Here is a 20,114-nt window from a genome sequence, read left to right on the forward strand (position 1 = left end):
GGATCCCTCTGAGTGTCTCAACAATTAAGAAACATAGACAGAGCACAGCAGAACCAATATTTAATGCAGAAACTTCATAAAGTGTATTCTGTTCAGCAATCAATCTTCATTACAGATGTTCTTAGATTACAACGTGGGTACTGGTACAGCAGACACGTGGCTTGCGCTAAACTTTCATGTGATTTCTGGAATCTCAGTCCAAACCAGAAGGATCCATAAACTTCGGAACCGGATAAAATAGTCCAGATAAACGAATAACTAAGTGTCTTGAATGCGTGAGTCACTTTGCAAACGGCAAAAATCTTCTCGAGTTCAAAAGTAGGTACAAAAGTGATAGCGTCTCTTGTTGCAAGCAAGACTAAAAATCTGGTAGTTTAAATTAGACAGGCGCTCTCTTAGGTAAGTCATGTGTTAAATTAACTTCTTGTCCATCATCCCGACGAGAACTCTGTTAGCATACCGGAGGCCCCTAGCTTCGTTCAAACGAAAAAGTCAGTCCGGTTGTTGCTCCCCTTCCGGTTTGCTCCAAACAAGTCCCTCCGGCAGCAACAATCAATCCGTGATAATCACGAAGCTAGGGGCCTCCGGTGTGCTAACAGAGGTCGAGAAGATTTTCGCCGTTTGCAAAGTGACTCACACATTCAAGACACTTAGGAATTCGTTTATCTGGACTATTTAATCCGGTTCCGAATTTTATGGATCCTTCTGGTTTGGACTGAGATTCCAGAAATCACATGAAAGTTTAGCGCAAGCCTTGAAAAAGTCGTGAAAAATGAATGGTGACAAAACACGTTTCGGCTGTACCTGTACCCATGTTGTGATCTAAGAACATCTGTAATGAAGATTGATTGCTGAACAGAATAAACTTTATGAAGTTTCTGCATTTAAAAAAAAAAAAGCTTTATAAAGCAGTCCCAGACATGGAGGTCTGCTGAGCCCAGCAGGCCACCGTCCCCGGGAAGGCCAGCTATTCACAATGGGGGAAGCAATTTGCGACAGCCTCTTCAATATGCATGAGGCATGCAATTTGAGACCCTATTGGGAATCGCAAAAAGTATCTCTAACACTGTTGTACACTGGTAATTGCGACTCGCAAATTGCGACTCGTAATTTGCGAGTCGCAATTGCCAATGATCGTATATCTGGCGCTAAGATTGGCTAATACCAAACTTGTGATTATCCCTAAACTTGAACATTGAGACTGGGGTGGCCGCAGCTTCTTGCTAAATGCTTCCAACAACTGGAACAGTCTTTCTAACTATCAAATCCTCTCCCAACCTGATTACTTCCAGGAGATCTCTCAAGACTTATTTAATAAAGAATAACTCTCTGTTTCCTTCGTGCACTCCGTAGTCAGTGCCAAGACGCCTTCGGGCAATGTGCACCTAATTAGTGCATTTAACATAACATTTAACAACAGATCACCATGACTTGAGTGGATCCTGGTCTGCTGATCTCCCAGCTGGGAAGGGTGGCACTGCAAAATATGCCAGAAACACTAGACCTGAGCCTGGAGAACCAGCCTGCCTGCCTGCCTGGCAAGACCAGGGTGACCTGTGAGGAGTAGGAGAGACAGGAGAAAGCAAGGCCTAGTGGGGATCCAGAGATGAGGATCCCAGTGAGTGAGGTGTGAGGCTGAATGTCCATCGGGACTGACTATACTGTAGGGCTGTTGCAATGCACCAAGGGCCCTTTGAATGTGTATTCTGGGCAGTCACCCAATAGCATCGATTGGGGTCACTGCTCAAGTGCTTCATCACGGGCATCTCCCAAGAGCCAGTCAACTCGTGGGAACATCTCTCCCCCCTGTCTCCCAGTAGAGGCAGCCCCTCGACTCTGTTGCTGCCGTGTGCACATTCAAGTGCCAACCACCAACCCACAGAGCCTGTGGGCTGCTTACCTAGTGTTGACTGTCGGACGTGTCCACCAAGGAGGATTCTGCAAGATCAGGAGGCTTGTCTGAATACCAGACCAACGACTTTTGCCAAAGGGGTCCTTCACCACCATAGAAGGTTCTCGTGTTGCTGAAGGTACTGTGCCCGATGCCAGACCGCAGCTCTTATGTCCCAAAACAGAAATCACCAGCACAAACACTGGAGCATAGAAGGGGGCTGTTACCTTGTTGCTACCACTTGGGTAAATGATATCTAGCAAGGGCTCGTTAAGACTTGGGGACTACGGTGCAATGTGCCACAAGTTAGAACTGGTAACAGGCTTGTATTAATCTCCATCTAAGCATGAAAATCCTCCTGCAGTTCGGGGACATTACCCCGGGGCAACTTATTAACCAATTAACTAAGAACCAATTAACTAAGAAAATTCTGCATTCAAGAAAGACTCGCGCAAAGCAGAAGTGAAAAAACCCTTTCATTCCTCCCCTTATTAGGTTTGTAGGGGGAGGGGGCTGGCGGAGCCCGACTAATTGATGGGAAAATGCCTCTCTCTGATGTAACCGCGTTTACTCCTCCCCCAGAGCCCAAAACAACAAAAAACAGCCCCCGCAGCTGACAGCCTGCACCGCCGCTCCCCACCTCTGCTCGGCACAGATTGTAAAAAATAAAAAGGTGGATTAAATGATTGTGTAAACGGGGCTGGCAAGGCTGGGGGCAGTGCCACGGGGGCGGATGCCAGTGAATTTAAGTGAGATAATCAGAGCCGCCCTTAACGAGCTGGTCGTGGGAAGGAGCGATTCCTTCTGTTTCAGCTGAACTTTCTCTCTCTGCTCTAATGCCCCGCTCCTACTACCGCCCCCCCATTCTGAACACACAAACCTACTGCAGTGACTGGCTTGCGGTCACAAAACTGAGCCGCCCTTCGGATTCACTTCTTCATTGAAGTTCGCAAGAACGATCACTCCATGGCAATTTAATTCTGTTTTGTGGATATGGTTTACATTTTTGAAAAATATTTTGTTTGTCATTTGCCGAACATTCCAGCTTGTGTATGTTGTCTGGCTGGCGTTTAGAGTATGGCAGCAACATGAAATGGGAGGCATCAGGGTGAATATGTCAGACATAAAAATGCACTTGTATGGGGGTGCCCTTTATAGTGGTTTCCTAGATTGCCTATAAAGGCCGAAGGCCCTTAAGAATGTATCCAGCACCTTGGGTCCCCTTTTTACCCGTCCAAAAGCCTCCCTCGCCGAGCACCACATTAAAACAAGCATTGGCCGTGTGCAAGGTTGGGAGGGGGAGAAGCAGGAGTTGTGTGCGTGCTCGGCCAATGCTTACAAAAACAAGCATTGGGCGCAGGCGCGCGCGAGGGGGGGGATGAGGCCAGAGCAGGCAGCGTTTCCCTTGCAGGAGCGTGCGACCAAATGGCGCTGCGCACTCCCACAAGGGAAACGCCAAACGTGCACGCGTTGCCATTGAAGCCAATGCAACGCCTGCACGTTTTTGCCCGAAAAAGCTCATCAATTCCAAGAGGTCTCTTCCTACAGCAACGCATGCACATTGCGTAGGCGAGACCAAAAAACTAAGAAAGACAAAAATCAGCCCTAGGTATGGTATCAAAGACATGTTAGTTAACACTGCTGTTAATGACTGAATTCAACTCATTTGTACTTTACCTTTTATATTGAAAGTCATATATTTTGCCAACTAAGAAAAACGCTCAATTATTTTCTGTACTCACCCATGTTTGCTAAAAGGCAGACAATAGCTTGGACATCACACCCTGCATAGACATCTGACAGCGACGTCACAACAGGTAAACAAAGTGTGTGTACACGAATTCGACGTTCACCTTCACAAGACAAAAAAAAAAGAACAGTGTTTCATCAGTTTTAAATACAGGATATTGAAATTTAATTCAATGTTCTTAAACAAAATGCATTTGTTTGCTTATGAGCATGTTTTTCTGTGCTGTAACTTACCTGGCATGAATCAGAAGGATTAGTTACTTACCTGTAATCCTAGTTCTCTTCCAGGGGTATCCTCATCAAAGTCATAAGCATTAGAATATTCCCGCCCATGCGCGGGACCCCGGAAACAATATATTATATGTGCCCCACATATACATATACATATATATATAAATATATATATATAAAAATAAGCACTTGCAGCCAAATAAAACAGTAGAGCTGGAATATGCTGTGAAGAATTTCCACCATACATGTGTATTAGCATTAGAAACATGATAAACAACACAAATGCTTGTTTAGAAACTGTTTTAATGCTTAGAAAACAGCAGAAATTCTTATAAGACACTGTAAGCATATACAGCTCCCAGGCTGCATTGCAAATACCCAGTCTAAAAAGACTGAAAAGCTAACCCTGTGGCTGCATGTACCAAAACTGACGCTGTGCCTTTAAGGCACCTCTGCCCCTAGCTTCCCATCATGCCTCAGGGGTTACAGTTAGGTCAGTTGTTCTTTTCGGAGACTGAAAACAAAACCATGGTAATAACAGGTTAAAACATCTCCTACTTCATAAACAAAGTCCTTTGCCCGGGGAGGCGGGAGGGTTGCTTATGACTTTGATGAGGATACCCCTGGAAGAGAACTAGGATTACAGGTAAGTAACTAATCCTTCTCTTCCAGGGGATCCTCATCAATAGTCATAAGCATTAGAATAGAGTAGCGAGCCTCACCTCATCCCTGCGGGCAAAGGAAACAACAGGTAACATTCACATTCGTAGGCCCAAACAGTAGGCCTTATACTACCCAAATAGGTTTCTCAAGGAGGCTTGCCCTACTTGAGAATCCGCTCTGGAATCAGACTCTAGGCAATAATGCCTTGTAAAGGTATGGACTGATTTCCATGTCGCAGCCTTGCAAATTTCTGACATGGGAATGTCATGTAAAAATGCTGTTGTGGCTGCCTTCCCTCTAGTGGAATGAGCTTTGGGTGATTGTAACAAAGGTTTGCCAGCCAGCTGGTATGCTAGTTTGATACATGAGACAATCCATCTGGAGATGGACCTCTTGGCTGCCGCAAACCCGGTCCTCATTGACCCATAATTGACAAAGAGTTGGTCTGTCTTTCTGGTGCCCTTTGTTCTTTCTAGGTAAAACTTTAGCACCCGTTTAAGATCCAACGAGTGCAACGACCTCTCAGCTGGGGTCGATGGGTTAGGAAAGAACGAAGGAAGGGTAATCGTTTGGTTTATATGAAAATCCGATACCACTTTTGGAAGGAAAGAGGGGTGAGCTCTCATTACCACTCTGTTGTGGTGAAACACCGTGTAGGGTTCCTTGGTGCAGAGTGCTTGAATCTCGCTAACCCTGCGAGCAGAGGTTATTGCCACCAAGAAGGCCGCCTTCCACGTGAGATGCTGCAAGGAGGCCTTGTGTATAGGTTCAAACGGTGCAGACATCAGCCTGGAGAGAACCAGGTTCAACTCCCAGGGAGGAGAAGGATTTCTCACAGGGGGATAGACCTTCTTCAATCCCTGAAGGAAATCCTTAACCACTGGGACCTGAAAAAACGACGTTTGTGTCGGTGATTTTCTGTACGCTACTATGGCAGATAGGTGAACCCTGATAGAAGCATATTTCAACCCTGATGTCGCTAGGTAAAGGAGGTAAGGGAGGACTACCTCTTCTTGTCCTGTGGTGGGATCAAAGCCATGGTCCCTACACCAAATGAAAAATCTCTTCCACTTGAATGCATAAGATGCCCTAGTGGAAGGCCTCTTTGCCTCTTTTAAAATATTCATACATTCTGGAGGCAGATTTAAGTGTCCGTATTGCAAGACCTCAGGAGCCATGCAGTCAGGTTCAGTGACGGGAGGTTGGGATGCAGGATCCTCCCGTTCATTTTGCTCAACAGGTCTGGTCTGCATGGCAGACGTCTGTGTGGACACAGCGACAGATGTAATAGGTCTGGATACCACCATTGTCGCGGCCAATCCGGAGCAACTAGGATCATGTCCATGCTCGATCTGATGAGCTTGGCCACCACCTTCGGAATCAGAGCCAGAGGAGGAAACGCATAGGCGAACATTCCTGTCCACTCCAGCAGGAGAGCGTTCCCTTGTGTCCCTGGTCGGTGGAACCTGGACGCGAAGGCGTGGCATTTGGCGTTTTCGTCGTCCGCGAATAAATCTATGTCTGGATGGCCCCAGCAACGGAAGAGTTCTTCGACTACTTCGTCGTTTAGCACCCAGTCTGGCTGATCTTCGAAGTGCCTGCTGAGTGCGTCCGCCTTTGTGTTTAGCTCGCCTGGAAGGTGTACTGCCACCACCGACAGTCCCCGAGCCAGAAGCCAGTGCCATATGGCTTGGGCCTCCTGAGACAGAGGGCGAGACCGTGTTCCTCCCTGCTTGTTCAGATAGAACATTGTTGTAGTGTTGTCCGTCTGAACCAAGATCTTGTCCGTTGTGATTGCTGGAAGGAACGCTTTGAGCGCCAGATGTACTGCTCGAAGTTCCAGCATGTTGATGTGGTAAGTTTGAAGGTTGGTCGACCAGCGACCCTGAATCTGAAGACGACCCATGTGAGCACCCCAACCTTCCAGAGATGCGTCCGTTATCACAGACATCGAAGGAAGAGGCTGCTGAAAAGGGACTCCCTGCAAGATATTCCGAGGGCGAGTCCACCACTGTATTGAGGATAGTGCTGCTTGAGATAGGATGATTCGATCCTCCCAATCTCCAGTCGCTTGGTCCCACTGGTCTTCCACAGACTCTTGAAGAGGACGCATCCTCAACCTGGCGTTTGGAATTAGGAAGATGCAGGACGCCATGGAGCCCAGTAGAGACGCTACTTCTCGCACCTTTGGACGAGGAGACTGAAGTAACTTTCTGCATTTCTGCCCCATGGAAGATAGTCTCTCCTGCGAAGGAAACGCTCTTCCTAAATTTGTGTCTAGGACCGCTCCCAGATAGTGGATGGTTTGCGTGGGATGCAGGACTGACTTTTCTGTGTTCACGTGGAGCCCAAGCCTGTGCAGTTGTTGAAGACACAGACGACAGTCTTTGGTGGCTTGATGAGGGGACTGGTTCTTCAGGAGCCAGTCGTCCAGATATGGGTACACAAACAGACCTTTTTTGTGTAGACATGCCGCTACCACTGCCATGCACTTGGTGAACACCCTTGGTGCGGATTTCAGACCGAACGGAAGTACTTTGTACTGGTAATGCTTGTTCCCTACCAGAAACCTCAAGTACTTCCGATGACCTGGTGTGATAGGAATGTGGAAGTACGCGTCCTGTAAATCCACCGAACACATCCAATCTCCACTTTGTAGATGAGGACATATCTGATGAAGTGCCAGCATGCGAAACTTCTCTTTGACCACCACTTTGTTGAGGGACCGAAGATCTAGAATCGGTCTGAACTTGTCCTCTTGGTCTCTTTTGGGGACTAGAAAATACCTTGAGTACACTCCTCTCCCCCTTTGGGATGGGGGTACCTCTTCGATTGCGTTTTTCTGCAAGAGGACGCTCACCTCCCTTTTGAGGAGGTTTAGATGGTACGAGCGAGTCTTTTTTGGAGGAATCGGTTGTGGTCTCTTCCGGAAACGTAGCGCATATCCATTGCGCAGTATATTCAGCACCCACTGATCTTTTGTGATGCTGACCCACTCTTCCAGGTGTTGTGAAGCACTTCCTCCCACTGGAGTGGGTAACGGCGCCAGAGGAAGCCACTGCTCAGGCCTTGCCTCCTCTGGGCGTGGCAGAGGACTGATGATGTCCGCCTCTGCCTCTGCCTGATTTTCCTCCTCTGTATTGTGTCTTCCCTTGTGGCTTGTTCTGAGACCATTGAGGGGTTTGAACCCTCTGTTGGCCTCCCCGGTTCTTGTTGGTCTTGAAGCGTCGCTTGAACGGCTCTTTCTTCTTTTCCAGACCAACCGCCTTCACCGTGTCCAATTCTGTTTTCATGCGGGTCATTTCCTGATCGGCATGCTCCCCAAAGAGTGAAGATCCTGAGAAGGGCAGATTGAGGATGCGTTGCTGGGCATCTGGTTTGAGACCCGTCAACCGCAACCAAGAAGATCTTCTTGCGCAAACCCCATGCGAGTAGGCATGTCCTGCTAGGAGTGCGTTATCTGCGGACGAACTGATCATTTGGTTTGCCACCAAACAGCCCTCCGTCACTGTTTCCTCAAAGTCCTTCTGGTCCTCCTTGGGCAATTTTTCTTTGAATCGTTCCATGGAGTCCCACAGTGCTCTATCATATCTGCCGAGAAGTGCTGAGGCACTAGAGACTTTCAGTGATGAAGCTGCTGTGCTGCACACTCTGCGTCCCCAAGAATCTTGGGTCTTGCTGTCCTTGTCAGGAGGAACTGAAGAAGAGGGTGCGACTGCGTGATTCTTCCTAGCTGAGGCTACGATAACAGAGTCCGCCGCAGGCTCCCCTTTAACAAAGATTGGGTCCGAGTCGGCCGGCCTATACTTTTTCTGGATACGTGCCGGAACCGCTCTGATTGCCGCTGGCGTGAGGAAGACCTCCTTGATTGGGTCCATTAACCCTGGAACCAATGGGAGCAAAGGCCGTGAATATGATTTGTGCCGAAGGGTCTCAAAAATTACAGTAGTGGACACTTCTGGAACAGCCATTTCTATTTGAAGTTTTTGAGCGCCCCTTTGAAGAACGTCTAGGTATGTGTTGACGTCGTCAAGCGGGGAAGCTCTGGAGTGAGGGCTGTCTGCCAGCGTTGGGGAGTAATCCCTTTTAGAAGATCTTGAAGAGGATGAGGAGGAGGTTGATGGTGTTCTCCTTCTCCTGTGGTGAGATTTTACCTTCCTCACTGGCGATCTTCTCGGTCGGTCTTCCCTTCGAGGAGAACGCGATTCTCTCCGACGCTCCCTTCGTGGAGATCTCGACCTCTCAGTTCTTTTCTCCCTTCTCGGCGTTTGAGATCTGGGATGCTCTCTCCGCGGTGATCGGGAGACCCTGGGGGTATGTGACCTTTCCGCTCTCCTCTCCCGAGAGCGTGATTGGTGTCTGATAGGACTCTGTCTGTCTGCCTCTTCTACCAGTCTCTGAAGAGGTGACCTGTGGAGTGGGCTTACATATCTGTGCAGCCTCTCCGTCGCTCCAGAATCCTTCCACGTGTGCAAAGGAGCATACCATCTAGGCGAGAGTGTTATCTTTCGCTGGGGCAACGGACTTCTACTCCTGGAACTGGACCTCGATGAGCTAGAGGCCCTTGAGGAGGAATGGTGAGAAGCCGATTGGGTCACCAAAATAGTCGAAGGCACTGAAGGGGATTTTCGTCTCACCGGTGTTGGCGGACGTCTTAGAAGTCTTTCCCTTGACGTTGGACGCCTCTGCGGCGTCGACGGAGTGATAATCTTCGACGTCGAACGCCTCGATGACGACCCGTGTTCTCTCGACGTCGACCTGTGATGTCGAGCCGTTGACGGTGTCTTCTCCCTCGACGTCGAACAGCGTCGTCCCGCCTTCGACGGAGGTCTCGACGTCGAACGGCGTTGCCCTGCCGTCGACGGGGGTCTCGACGTCGAGCGGCGTTGCCCTGCCGTCGACGGAGGTCTCGACGTCGAACGGCGTTGCCCTGCCGTCGACGGAGGTCTCGACGTCGGCCGACGTTGGTTTGTCGGCGACGGAGATGGCCTTCGACGTCCTGTCGTCGACGAAGCCCTTGATGTCGACCTGGCATGTGGCGACGGCGGAGGATCGGACATCCTCGACGTCGAGCGCCGACACGTCTTCGACGATGATCCCTTCCTCGACGACGATCGTCCGAGGGGGCTCTTGCTCCTCGACGCCGAGAGCCTCCGTGGAGACTTCGGCGGAGGTGTCACACTCTTCGAAGCCTGTCGACGTTGGGACGACGGCGAGTGTATTCTGTCTCTCGACGCCGACCGTCGCCTGGTTGACGGCGGCGGAGTTGACTTACGTCTTGACGTCGATCTTCTCGTCGACGGAGATCTCGTGGCTTCTCTCGACGCCGATCGTCGCCTAGTTGACGACGGCGGAGCTTTCTTCGTCGTCGGTGATTTTCTTTTCGACGACGATTTCCTCGTCGACGCCGGTCCCGACGTCGACGGAGCTTTATCTTTCGATTTTTCCATCAGATGTTGTTTTTTCAGCGCCGAGCCCGGCGCTGAGGTCGATGGACGCTCTGACTTGCCTTTGGAGGGAGTTCTGGGTCTCTTTGAACTCTTCCTCTCTGTAGATCTTCCCCTCATGGATCTTTGGGCCAAACCATAGAGCCTGTTCCTCTCCCTGTCTTTTAAAGTTCTGTCAGACAGGTTTTGACAATGAGAACAGTCCTTTGGATCATGATCTTCTGGCAAGCATAAAATACAGACCTCATGAGAGTCCGTTTTTGCCTTCTTGTGGCCACAAGAAGGGCAATCATCGAATAATGAAGGCATCCTGACAGGAAAAACCTCACAAAAATTCGACTGCTAAGCAGTTATTTACTTGACCCTGATGTAAAAAGTCAAAGTAAATCAAAAAAATGTTCTTTAGAAGCTTTTCTGACTGAAAAAGGCAGAAAAACTGTGGAGCTGTGTATCCAGGGTCCTTCCTGAAGGAGCCGGAAAGAACAACTGACCTAACTGTAACCCCTGAGGCATGATGGGAAGCTAGGGGCAGAGGTGCCTTAAAGGCACAGCGTCAGTTTTGGTACATGCAGCCACAGGGTTAGCTTTTCAGTCTTTTTAGACTGGGTATTTGCAATGCAGCCTGGGAGCTGTATATGCTTACAGTGTCTTATAAGAATTTCTGCTGTTTTCTAAGCATTAAAACAGTTTCTAAACAAGCATTTGTGTTGTTTATCATGTTTCTAATGCTAATACACATGTATGGTGGAAATTCTTCACAGCATATTCCAGCTCTACTGTTTTATTTGGCTGCAAGTGCTTATTTTTATATATATATATTTATATATATATGTATATGTATATGTGGGGCACATATAATATATTGTTTCCGGGGTCCCGCGCATGGGCGGGAATATTCTAATGCTTATGACTATTGATGAGGATCCCCTGGAAGAGAACAAGTGAATTATATGGCAAAAAGGCTAAGAATTGGTACATCGGTCCTTGCAAAAACCTAAATTAACGCTTCGGTCTTCAGATAAAATCCCATATTAAAAAAAAAGATTTCTTCCTAAAGCTGAGCATACCTTTGCTTTTTTCTCTTCATGAATACTCCTAGAAAGAAGTATGTCTGGAAAGCTGCGCTAAGTCCAGGAATGTCATGTGACATTCTGTAAAGGTGGCTAATTGACCATTGTGTAATTCTCTTTAGCAGGTAGACAGAGTAACTACCTGATTACCCCTATATTGGCATCTGCCCCTGTATTGGTGCGACATCTGGTTGGCTGTTGGACCAGCTGAAAGGGTTGGTGCTGCTGAAACCCCCGAAATTTCCAGAATTGTCAGAGAGACCAGGAAGTAGTTCTACACACTCTGAATCGCTGTCAAGAGCAACATCAACCTTGTCACCAAGCAGGCAAGTCCCATCAAATGGCATAGTCATGAGGCTCGCCTGGACATTGCCAGAGAACCTGGTGGAATGAAGTCAGTCGTGCTTGCCCTGAACAATGTATGATACCAGGCCCTGGCTACAGATACCACTCTGTCCAGGCTATCTGGCCAGAGGCATCTTGGCCATCTCGCACCCTCTCAGGAAAAACGGCTATATGGTGGTGTGGGTGACTTTTAACATAGGAGCCACCCAGAAGCGCAGAGCCACGAAGTGACTGACAAAACGTGTGCAAAACTAGGACCCCGAAAAGGGGAGTAACCCTAGACCTACAACATCAGTTTGCAAAGTGGGGAGGCATTGGTGGGGCTGTAAGGGATCTACAGCTAGAGTCTCTACCAGATAATGCGTTACCGAAGATAAGTAACTTGTTTATCTGATATAGACTTCTAGCTGCAGATTCCTTACCTCCGAATCAGATACCCGAGCTATACCATCCAGGTGGTGGGTTGCGCACTGTTCGGGCAAAGTGCCCTTCCCAGCGTACCTGACCATCAAGGCAATAATGTTTTGCAAACGTATGCAATGATGCCCACGTCGCTGCGTGACAGCTGTCTTGGACTGAGACACCCCGTGCCAAGGTCGTAGTCGCTGCCTTTACCCTGGTGGAATGGGCCCTTAATCCATCAGGGGGCTGCTTCTTTTCCAAGGCATAACAGATTTTAATGCAGAGAGCAACCCAGCGAGAGATGGTTCTTTTCTGCACTGCCTTTCCCTTCTTTGCTCCCACATACCCCACAAAGAGTTGGTCATACACCGGAACTCTATTGTGAGGTCACGCAGTAGAACAACAACGCTCTTTTTGGGTCCAGACGGTGGAGACGCTCCTCTTCCTCAGAGGGATGTGGAGAAGCAAAGAAGGAAGGCAAAGTAATGGACTGACTAGATGGAATGGGGTCACAACCTTTGGTAAGAATGATGCCCTGGTCCGGAAAGGACATAAGATAAGGAGGCAAGCTGGATAACGCTCCTCTTCCTCAGAGGGATGTGGAGAAGCAAAGAAGGAAGGCAAAGTAATGGACTGACTAGATGGAATGGGGTCACAACCTTTGGTAAGAATGATGCCCTGGTGCGAAGCACCACCTTGTCCGGAAAGGACATAAGATAAGGAGGCAAGCTGGATAACGCCTGCAACTCACTCACCCTCCGGGCAGATGTAATTACCACCAAGAAGGCTGTTTTGATGGTCAACAGCCAGAGGGGACATTTGTGCAAGGCTCGAAAGGAGCACACATCAGATAGGTAAGGACCAAATTATGGTCCCATTGTGGCATAACACAGGGTGTAGGTGGAAATAAATGTACCAACCTTTTCAAAAATCTATTTACAATAGGAGATTTAAAGGGGTAAGGCTAGTATGGCAGCCCCAAAAAAGCAGACGGAGCAGAAAGATAATCTTTAAGAGTTCCCAAAGCAGAGCCCTGCTGGGCAAGGGTAAGAATGAACAAAAGGACAGTAGAAAAAAAAGCAGAAAGAGGGTCGATAGACCTTTCTGTACAATATAATACAAATTTCGCGCAACAGCAGGTGTATACCGACTTAGTGGAGGGCCTCTGGCCGCCAGAATAACATTACAGACTTCGAGAGGAAGGTCAAAAGCCATCAACTCAATCTCCACGCATGGAGGTGCAGAGTTGACAGGTTCAGGTGGAGAACCCTCCCCTGCTGCTGCGACAGAAGACCCTCCCGAAGAGGCAGCCTGATCGGAGGATCAACACTCATGCTCAGAAGCTCTGGATACCAGACTCTCCTTGCCCAGTTCGGCGCTAAATGGATGACTTGGGCCTGGTTGCTCCTGATATTCTTTAGAACCCTGGCCAGGAGTGGTATGGGCGGAAAGGAGTACAAAAGGCCTGAGCTCCACTTGAGATGAAAAGCATCGCTGAGAGATAGTCGCCTTGGAAACTCCAGCGCACAGTACTGCTGACATTGTCCGCCTGGCATTCAGAGAACCTGCCAGGTGTTGAACCACCAGGGTTATGCCCTGATGTTCCAGTAATACCCAGAGACACAGAGCCTCTCGACAAAGGGTCCACAAACCCACCCCGCCTTGCTTGTTGCAGTACCACATGGCAGTGGTGTTGTCCGTGAACACCAACACCAGGCTCCCCTTGACAGAGGGAAGAAATGCTTTCAATGCCAACCGAATCGCTCGGAGCTCCAATAAATTTATGTGGAGCCAGTCTCCACCGGAGACCAGTGACCCCTGATCTCTGCCTCTCCCATATGGCCGACCCCCATCCCAGAAGAGATGCATCCGTCACCACTGCGAAATCTGGTTGGGGAAGGGAGAGAGGTCTGCCATTGACCCAATCACGGTTCGTTAACCACCACTGCAGATCCTTTGCAGTTCCTTCCTAGATCTGAACCACGTCGGTGAGATTTCCTCGTTGTGGTGCCCTTTGGAACTTCGAGTCTCACTGCAGAGCACGCATAAGCCACTTGCCGTGTTTTCCCAACAGTCAATCAATAAGAGTACTTGTAAAGCGCGCTACTTACCCATGAGGGCCTCAAGGCGCTGAGGGGAGGGGGTGCCGCTACTGCTCGAAGAGCCAGGTCTTGAGGAGTCTTCTGAAGGCGAGTAGGTCTTGGGTCAGCCGTAGGTGGGTAGGGAGGGTGTTACAGAACTAGGCGGCGAAGTAGGAGAAGGATCTGCCGCTGGTGGTTGTTCATTGGATGCCGGTGACAGCGGCGAGGCTGGCAGAGCGGAGCTGGCAGGTGGGGGTGTGGAAGCTGAGTCTGCTGTTCAGGTAGGCTGGTCCGGCGTTGTGGAGTGCTTTGTGTGCGTGGGTGAGGAGCTTGAAGGTGATCCTCTTGTCGACGGGGAGCCAGTGTAGTTCTCTCAGGTGGGGTGTGATGCGACTGCGGCGGGGGACGTTGCCGATCAGTCGGGCGGAGGCGTTTTGGATGCGTTGTAGTCGCCGTAGGGCTGGGATTCCTGCGTAGAGTGCATTGAGGTAGTCCAGTCTGCTGCTGACGAGGGCCTGTGTCACCATTTTTCTTGTTTCGGTCGGGATCCACTTGTAGATCCTGCGGAGGGTATTGTAGCAGGAGGTGGAGACGGCGTTGACCTGTTTAGACATGGAGAGGGAGGAGTCGAGGATGAATCCTAGGTTGCGTGCATGGTTGGTGGGTGTCGGTGCTGTTCCCAGTGTGGTCGGCCACCAGGAGTCGTCCCAGACTGAGGGGGTGGATCCGAGGATGAGTACCTCTGTCTTGTCGGAGTTCAGCTTCAGGCGGCTGTTCTTCATCCAGTCGGCAACGGCCTTCATTCCCTCGTGGAGGTTGACTTTGGCGGTGTGCTGGGTCTCGTCGGAGTAGGAGATGATATTGAAATCGTGTTGGCGGGGCACTTGTGCGAGGGGGGCCATGTAGACGTTGAACAGCATCGGGCTGAGAGATGAGCCCTGGGTGACGCCGCAGATGATGTCGGTGGCCTCGGATCGGAAGGGCGGGAGGCGGACCTTCTGGGTTCTGCCAGAGAGGAAGGACGCGGTCCAGTCGAGGGCCTTCTCTTGGATTCCGACTTCTAGGAGGCGTGTCTTTAGAGTGCGATGGCAGACCCCGTCGAAGGCGGCTCACAGGTCCAGGAGGATGAGGGCTGATGTTTCGCCGTTGTCTAGTTGGCGCCTGTTGTCGTCTGTGGCGGCGATGAGGGCTGTCTCGGTGCTGTGGTTTCGTCTGAACCCGGACTGGGACGGGTTCAAGATGCTGTTGTCTTCCAGGTGGCGGGCCAGTTGCATGTTGACGATCTTCTCGATGACATTCGTCGTGAACGGTAGCAGGGAGATGGGCCGGAAGTTCTTGAGGTCCTTGGGGTCAGCCTTGGGCTTCTTGAGGAGGGCGTTGATTTTGGCGTGTTTCCAGCTTTCCGGGAATGTCGCTGTTTCGAAGGAGATTGTTGATGACCTTCCGTAGTTGGGGTGCGATGGCAGCATCTGCTTTGTTGAATACGTGGTGTGGGCACGGGTCTGACGGAGATCCTGAGTGGATGGAGTTCATGACCTTGCGTGTCTCGTCGTCGTTGACGTTGGACCAGGAGGTCAGGCAGTTGGCGCTGGTGGTGTTCACAGGGGAGGTGGGGTGTGGCGTAGTCGGGCGGTCATGGTGTTGAAGCGGTCATGGATGTCAGTGATCTTGTGGTGGAAGAAGATGGCTAATGAGTTGCACAGTTCTTGTGAGGGCGGTATGTCGTTGCCGCTGGGGTTGGAGAGTTCCTTTACGATGCTGAAGAGCTCTTTGCCGTCGTGTGTGTTGTTATCCAGGCGGTCCTTGAAGGAGGATCTCTTGGCTATTCTGATGAGGTGGTGATGTCTGCGAGTGGCGTCCTTGTGGGCTGCGTGGTTGTCCGGAGTGGGTTCATGGAGCGATATCTTCTCCAGTTTCCGGAAGGCGCGTTTGGAGGTCTGTAGCTCGTCGGTAAACCAGGTGGCTCTCTTGCTGGCGTGGTTGTTGGAGGGTTTCTTGAGTGGGGCAAGGGTGTTGGCGCAGTCGTTGATCCACTGTCTGAGGTTGCGGGCTGCGGCATCTGGGTTGGTGGGGTCAGTGGGTGGGTTTTGGGTGAGGGTGGTGATCAGCCGGTCTTCGGTGACTTTGCTCCAGCAGCGGCGAGGCAACTGTTAGGTGCGGTGGTGCGTGGTTGGTTTGTTGAAGGTGAAATGGATACATCGGTGGTCAGTCCAGTGGAGTTCGGTGGTGTGGTCGAAGGCGACGTGGGTGCCTGTGGAAAAGATGGGGTCCAGTGTGTGGCCAGCGGCATGGGTGGGTGCGGTGACGAGTTGTCTGAGGCCGCGTCTGGCGAGGTTGTCGATCAGGGTGGCGGAGTTGGCGTCGTCGTCGTTCTCCAGGTGGAAATTCAGGGCCTTGAGGAGGATGTAGTCCGTGGAGGCGAGTGCGTGGGTGCTGGCGAGGTCGGCGATGAAGTTGCTGAATTGAGCTCGGGGTCCGGGTGGTCTGTAGATGAGTGTTCCTCTGAGGGTGGTGTGGATCCGGAAGTGCAGGTGTTCGGCAGTGTTGAGGGTGTCGTCTGCGTGGGTGGCGACCTTGAGGGTGGACTTGTGGACAATGGCTATTCCTCCTTCGATTCCGTTGGCGCAATCCCTGCGGGTGATCTTGTATCCGTCTGGGATGGCTATGGCAATGTCTGGCGCCGAGGAGTCGTTCCACCAGGTCTCGGTCAGGAAGGCCACGTCTGGGGCGGAGGAGTCTAGCAGATCCCAGATCTCGACGGCGTGTTTGCGTGCGGTCGTGTGTTGAGGAGTATGCAGCGGAGGTGTTGGGTGCAGTCCTTGGAGGTTTGGTGGTTCTGTCGCAGGTGAAGCTGCGGCAGGAGAAGGGTCCGTGGGTCCGTTTCGGGGCTGCCTGGAAGCAGGTGTGGTTTCGGCTGGCGTTGAGTGCGTGGAGGGTGCTGGCGTCGTAGCGGAGTCTGGTGTTGTGGCGTTCGCGGGGTCCAGGGGTTCTGCAGCTGGGTGCGGTCCAGGCGAAGACGGGCGCAGACGGGATGCAGGAGGCCATTAGACCCAACAGCCTCAGAGTCCACCTCACTGAAATCCAGGATAGAGGCTTTAATATCGGAACCATAACCTGAATATTCTGGACTCGCTGTTCGGGAGGATAAACCTGCAAACTGCACTGTGTCCAGAACAGCCCCGATGAAAGGGAGCATCTGAGAAAGAGTCAGGTGTGACTTCGGCACTTTTACTGAGAACCCCAGTGAATGTAGGAGGTCCGCCTTAGTCTGAAGGTGGGAAATGACTGCCTGGGGCGAGGACGGTTCAATACTCAGTCATCGAGGTAGGGGAAGACTGAAACCCGTAACCTGCGCAGATGAGCTGCGACCACCGCCATCACCTTGGTGAACACCCGAGGGGCACTGGTAAGGCCGAAGGGGAGCATGGTAAACTGAACGTACTCGTGGCCTACCTTGAACCGCAGGTAACACATGTGGCCCTGCAGGATGGAAATGTGAAAATATGCATCCTGCATGTCCAATGCCACGATCCAGTCTCTTTGGTCTAGGGCAGACAATACCTGAGCCAATGTGAGCATCTTGAATTTCTCTATTTTGAGGAAGATATTGACAGTCCGAAGATCTAAAATGGTCCGAAGCCCCTTGTTCTTCTTCGGAATCAGAAAGTAGCGGGAATAACAGCCACCAACTGCTTCTGAAACTGGCACCCTTTCTATAGCTCCCTTGGCCAGAAGAGCTGTAACTTCCTCTTGGAGCAACTTCAAATGATCCTCCTCCAGCCGTTCCACCAGAGTTGGCGGAAAAGAAAGGAAAGGAAGAGAATAGCCCTCCTGGATGATGTGCAAGACCTACTTGTCTGTTGTTATAGATCTCCAGTGGGGTAGATGATGACAAATGTTCCCACCCACTGGAGTAGTGTGGTCCTGCAGAACCAGTCTAGGGGTGCTTGGAGGCTGTGGCTGCCAGGGGCGTTGTGGTCAACGACTTCTGGCCTCCTTTCCGAGGACCGAATGAACCGTGTCCACGTCCAAGCATGGCTTGGGTAGTCTGAGTGGGACAGAGGCTAGGATAGGGCTGGCGCGGCAGGAAACCCCTTCCAATGCCGCGAAAGGAAAACTGGAAACGAGGAGAGAGGGCCAAGGATCTGGCCATAGTTGGACCTGGCCCTCTCTGCAGAGGTTGTCTTTTCGAACCTGCACCAACTGTCTCTTTATGGTGGAGGCCTTCAGCACCAAGTTAATCACCCTCATCTCCAGCAAATGATGTGGAGGTGGGTCTTCGCCAGAGATCTGAGTCCTCTGATCGCCACTGCTGCCAGCTGACCTCACCTACCCAGATGAAAAGCGTCGGCCACCACCATCACCTCTGGGTGGAATAGAGAGAGGGGGTTCTACTAGTCCAGTGTGGTTGATCAGCCAACCCAGCAGGTCTTCTGCAGTTTTCTCCCACAACTCTATGGGATAACAGCTTTCGTAGGTGCTGGGTCCACCATAAAGCTTGTATGTTCCAACTCACAGGGTTGGCGCGAAGAATGCAAGAGATTTGTAGGACCAAAAGCTTCAGAGTCATCCTCATTGAGGTTTAGGACAGATGACGAATCATCTGAATCAGTCCAGGAAGACTCAGGCTGTGTGTTGGTGAGCAACAAACCGCTTACTATCACAGTCTACATTTCTTAAATTCTAGTGTTAGTCGAGAAAGTAGGCTACTACAGTTAAAATGACAAAGCATAAAATCACACAAAAGTTAAAGTATATTAAGAGACATAAGTTTAACTATGTGGTCAAAAAGGAATTAAAGGAAGGGTCAAATAATACTCGTTAAGCAGTATACTACAAAAAGCACTGGTAAAGCCAACAAGTCTCACCTATCAAGTTTTACATGACCTTTTGACTTGCCAGTTCTTTTCCGCATCAGCAAAAAAAACAAGTTGACTTTTATGCACCACCATGCATGTGAGCAATTAAATCAATGCGCTGGAGCCATTTACATTTTTTTGTTTTAGTTCACTGTTCCAAGATAGCACACACACAATTTGGACCCTCTAAAGTAAAAAAGGTGATGAGGAAGGGGTACAACAGTGGAGCAGAGCGAAAGCGCTGTGGAACAGTGGGGCTTAGAGGGAAGCAACATAGAAGCTGGGTGGGGGTTATTAAATACTAATAAATATAAAAAGTTGTAAAATCGAGAGGGACGGTAAAGGTGGGGGAGTAACAGTGAGCTGATGGGAGCAACACGAAGAATGCAGAAGGAGATATGAAAGGTAAAGTAGCACATGGGAGTGAGAGAGGGCACAAAAACACAAATACAATCCCATCAAGTGCTGGAAGCAAAAGAAAAAGAATAGTGCTCCGATGTGCAGCTGTGAATAGATACAAGCCATCCAATCAAGAGGATGATAAAGAAGCTATATGACAGTGGAGGGACCAACACAAGAAGAGGAAGAAAAGCCATGGAATTAGATCAAGGAAATGGAATTGACAAGAAAGCTAAATAATAGCAAGTAACAGGCTGACAAAAAGACCACTGTAAGCATTGGTATTGTTCAAAATATGAGTTCAACAACAGCCAGCTTAAAAGGTGTCTGTGGACAAGACCTAAAAAGGTTTATAGTGTGGAACGAAACATATCAAGACAAACATTTTGCAATGACTCACATTTGCGTTTTTCTTTTTTTTTATGAAATTGAAAATAACGAAAACATATTCTGCAACCTATGTAATTTACAGGGTGCTTCTTGGCAAAAAGAGTGAAACTGGAATGTTGCAACAGAGAAATATTAGTTTGCACAAATGACGGTTTACTTCTGTATAACAACTAAAAAGCGCAATAGTTCATTACATTAGAATGAGGAGGACACCATGGTTTGTATATTGGTAATATTCTTAAGGAAACTAATAATCAGGAGCATTATATTACCTTTGCTGGAAGTATATAAAACTGCTGTCTGAAAACACACCAGAGATGTGTCTGTTAGGCTTTCCTCAATGGACATCTGGACAGCAAAGCCGGCATCAGGATTGATATTGGCAAGAGAGAGCAAATCAGTAGATCTTACAAAGAAGTTCCCATGAAAGGTGTGAATCGATAGACCTAAAAAATGGAAAGTATATTTGATTTAAAAAAAAAATAGATTTGGTACGTGTACAGTGCAAGTATTAACTGTTGGTTTTTCAGTGGCATTGTCTATAGTTTAAATTTCACAAGCAATCAACTGTTACAATGAGATAAAAT

At 49.7% G+C, this 20,114-nt stretch overlaps 1 protein-coding gene across 4 annotated transcripts in view; it reads right to left on the minus strand.

The window, feature by feature from the left end:
• Positions 1-20,114, minus strand: part of SEC24B (SEC24 homolog B, COPII component) — a 764,077-nt gene that overhangs the window by 217,183 nt on the left and 526,780 nt on the right. For all 4 annotated transcript variants that reach the window (XM_086962000.1, XM_086962001.1, XM_086962003.1 and 1 more), the window contains 2 exons: positions 19,800-19,973; positions 3,634-3,744 (listed from right to left, as the gene is read on the minus strand). In XM_086962000.1, coding sequence (XP_086818126.1) covers positions 3,634-3,744; positions 19,800-19,973 — 285 coding nt within the window. The remainder of the gene's footprint in view (positions 1-3,633; positions 3,745-19,799; positions 19,974-20,114) is intronic.

The sequence above is a fragment of the Lissotriton vulgaris genome, chromosome 3_1, assembly GCF_964263255.1.
Source record: "Lissotriton vulgaris chromosome 3_1, aLisVul1.2, whole genome shotgun sequence".
Taxonomy (NCBI): domain Eukaryota; kingdom Metazoa; phylum Chordata; class Amphibia; order Caudata; family Salamandridae; genus Lissotriton; species Lissotriton vulgaris.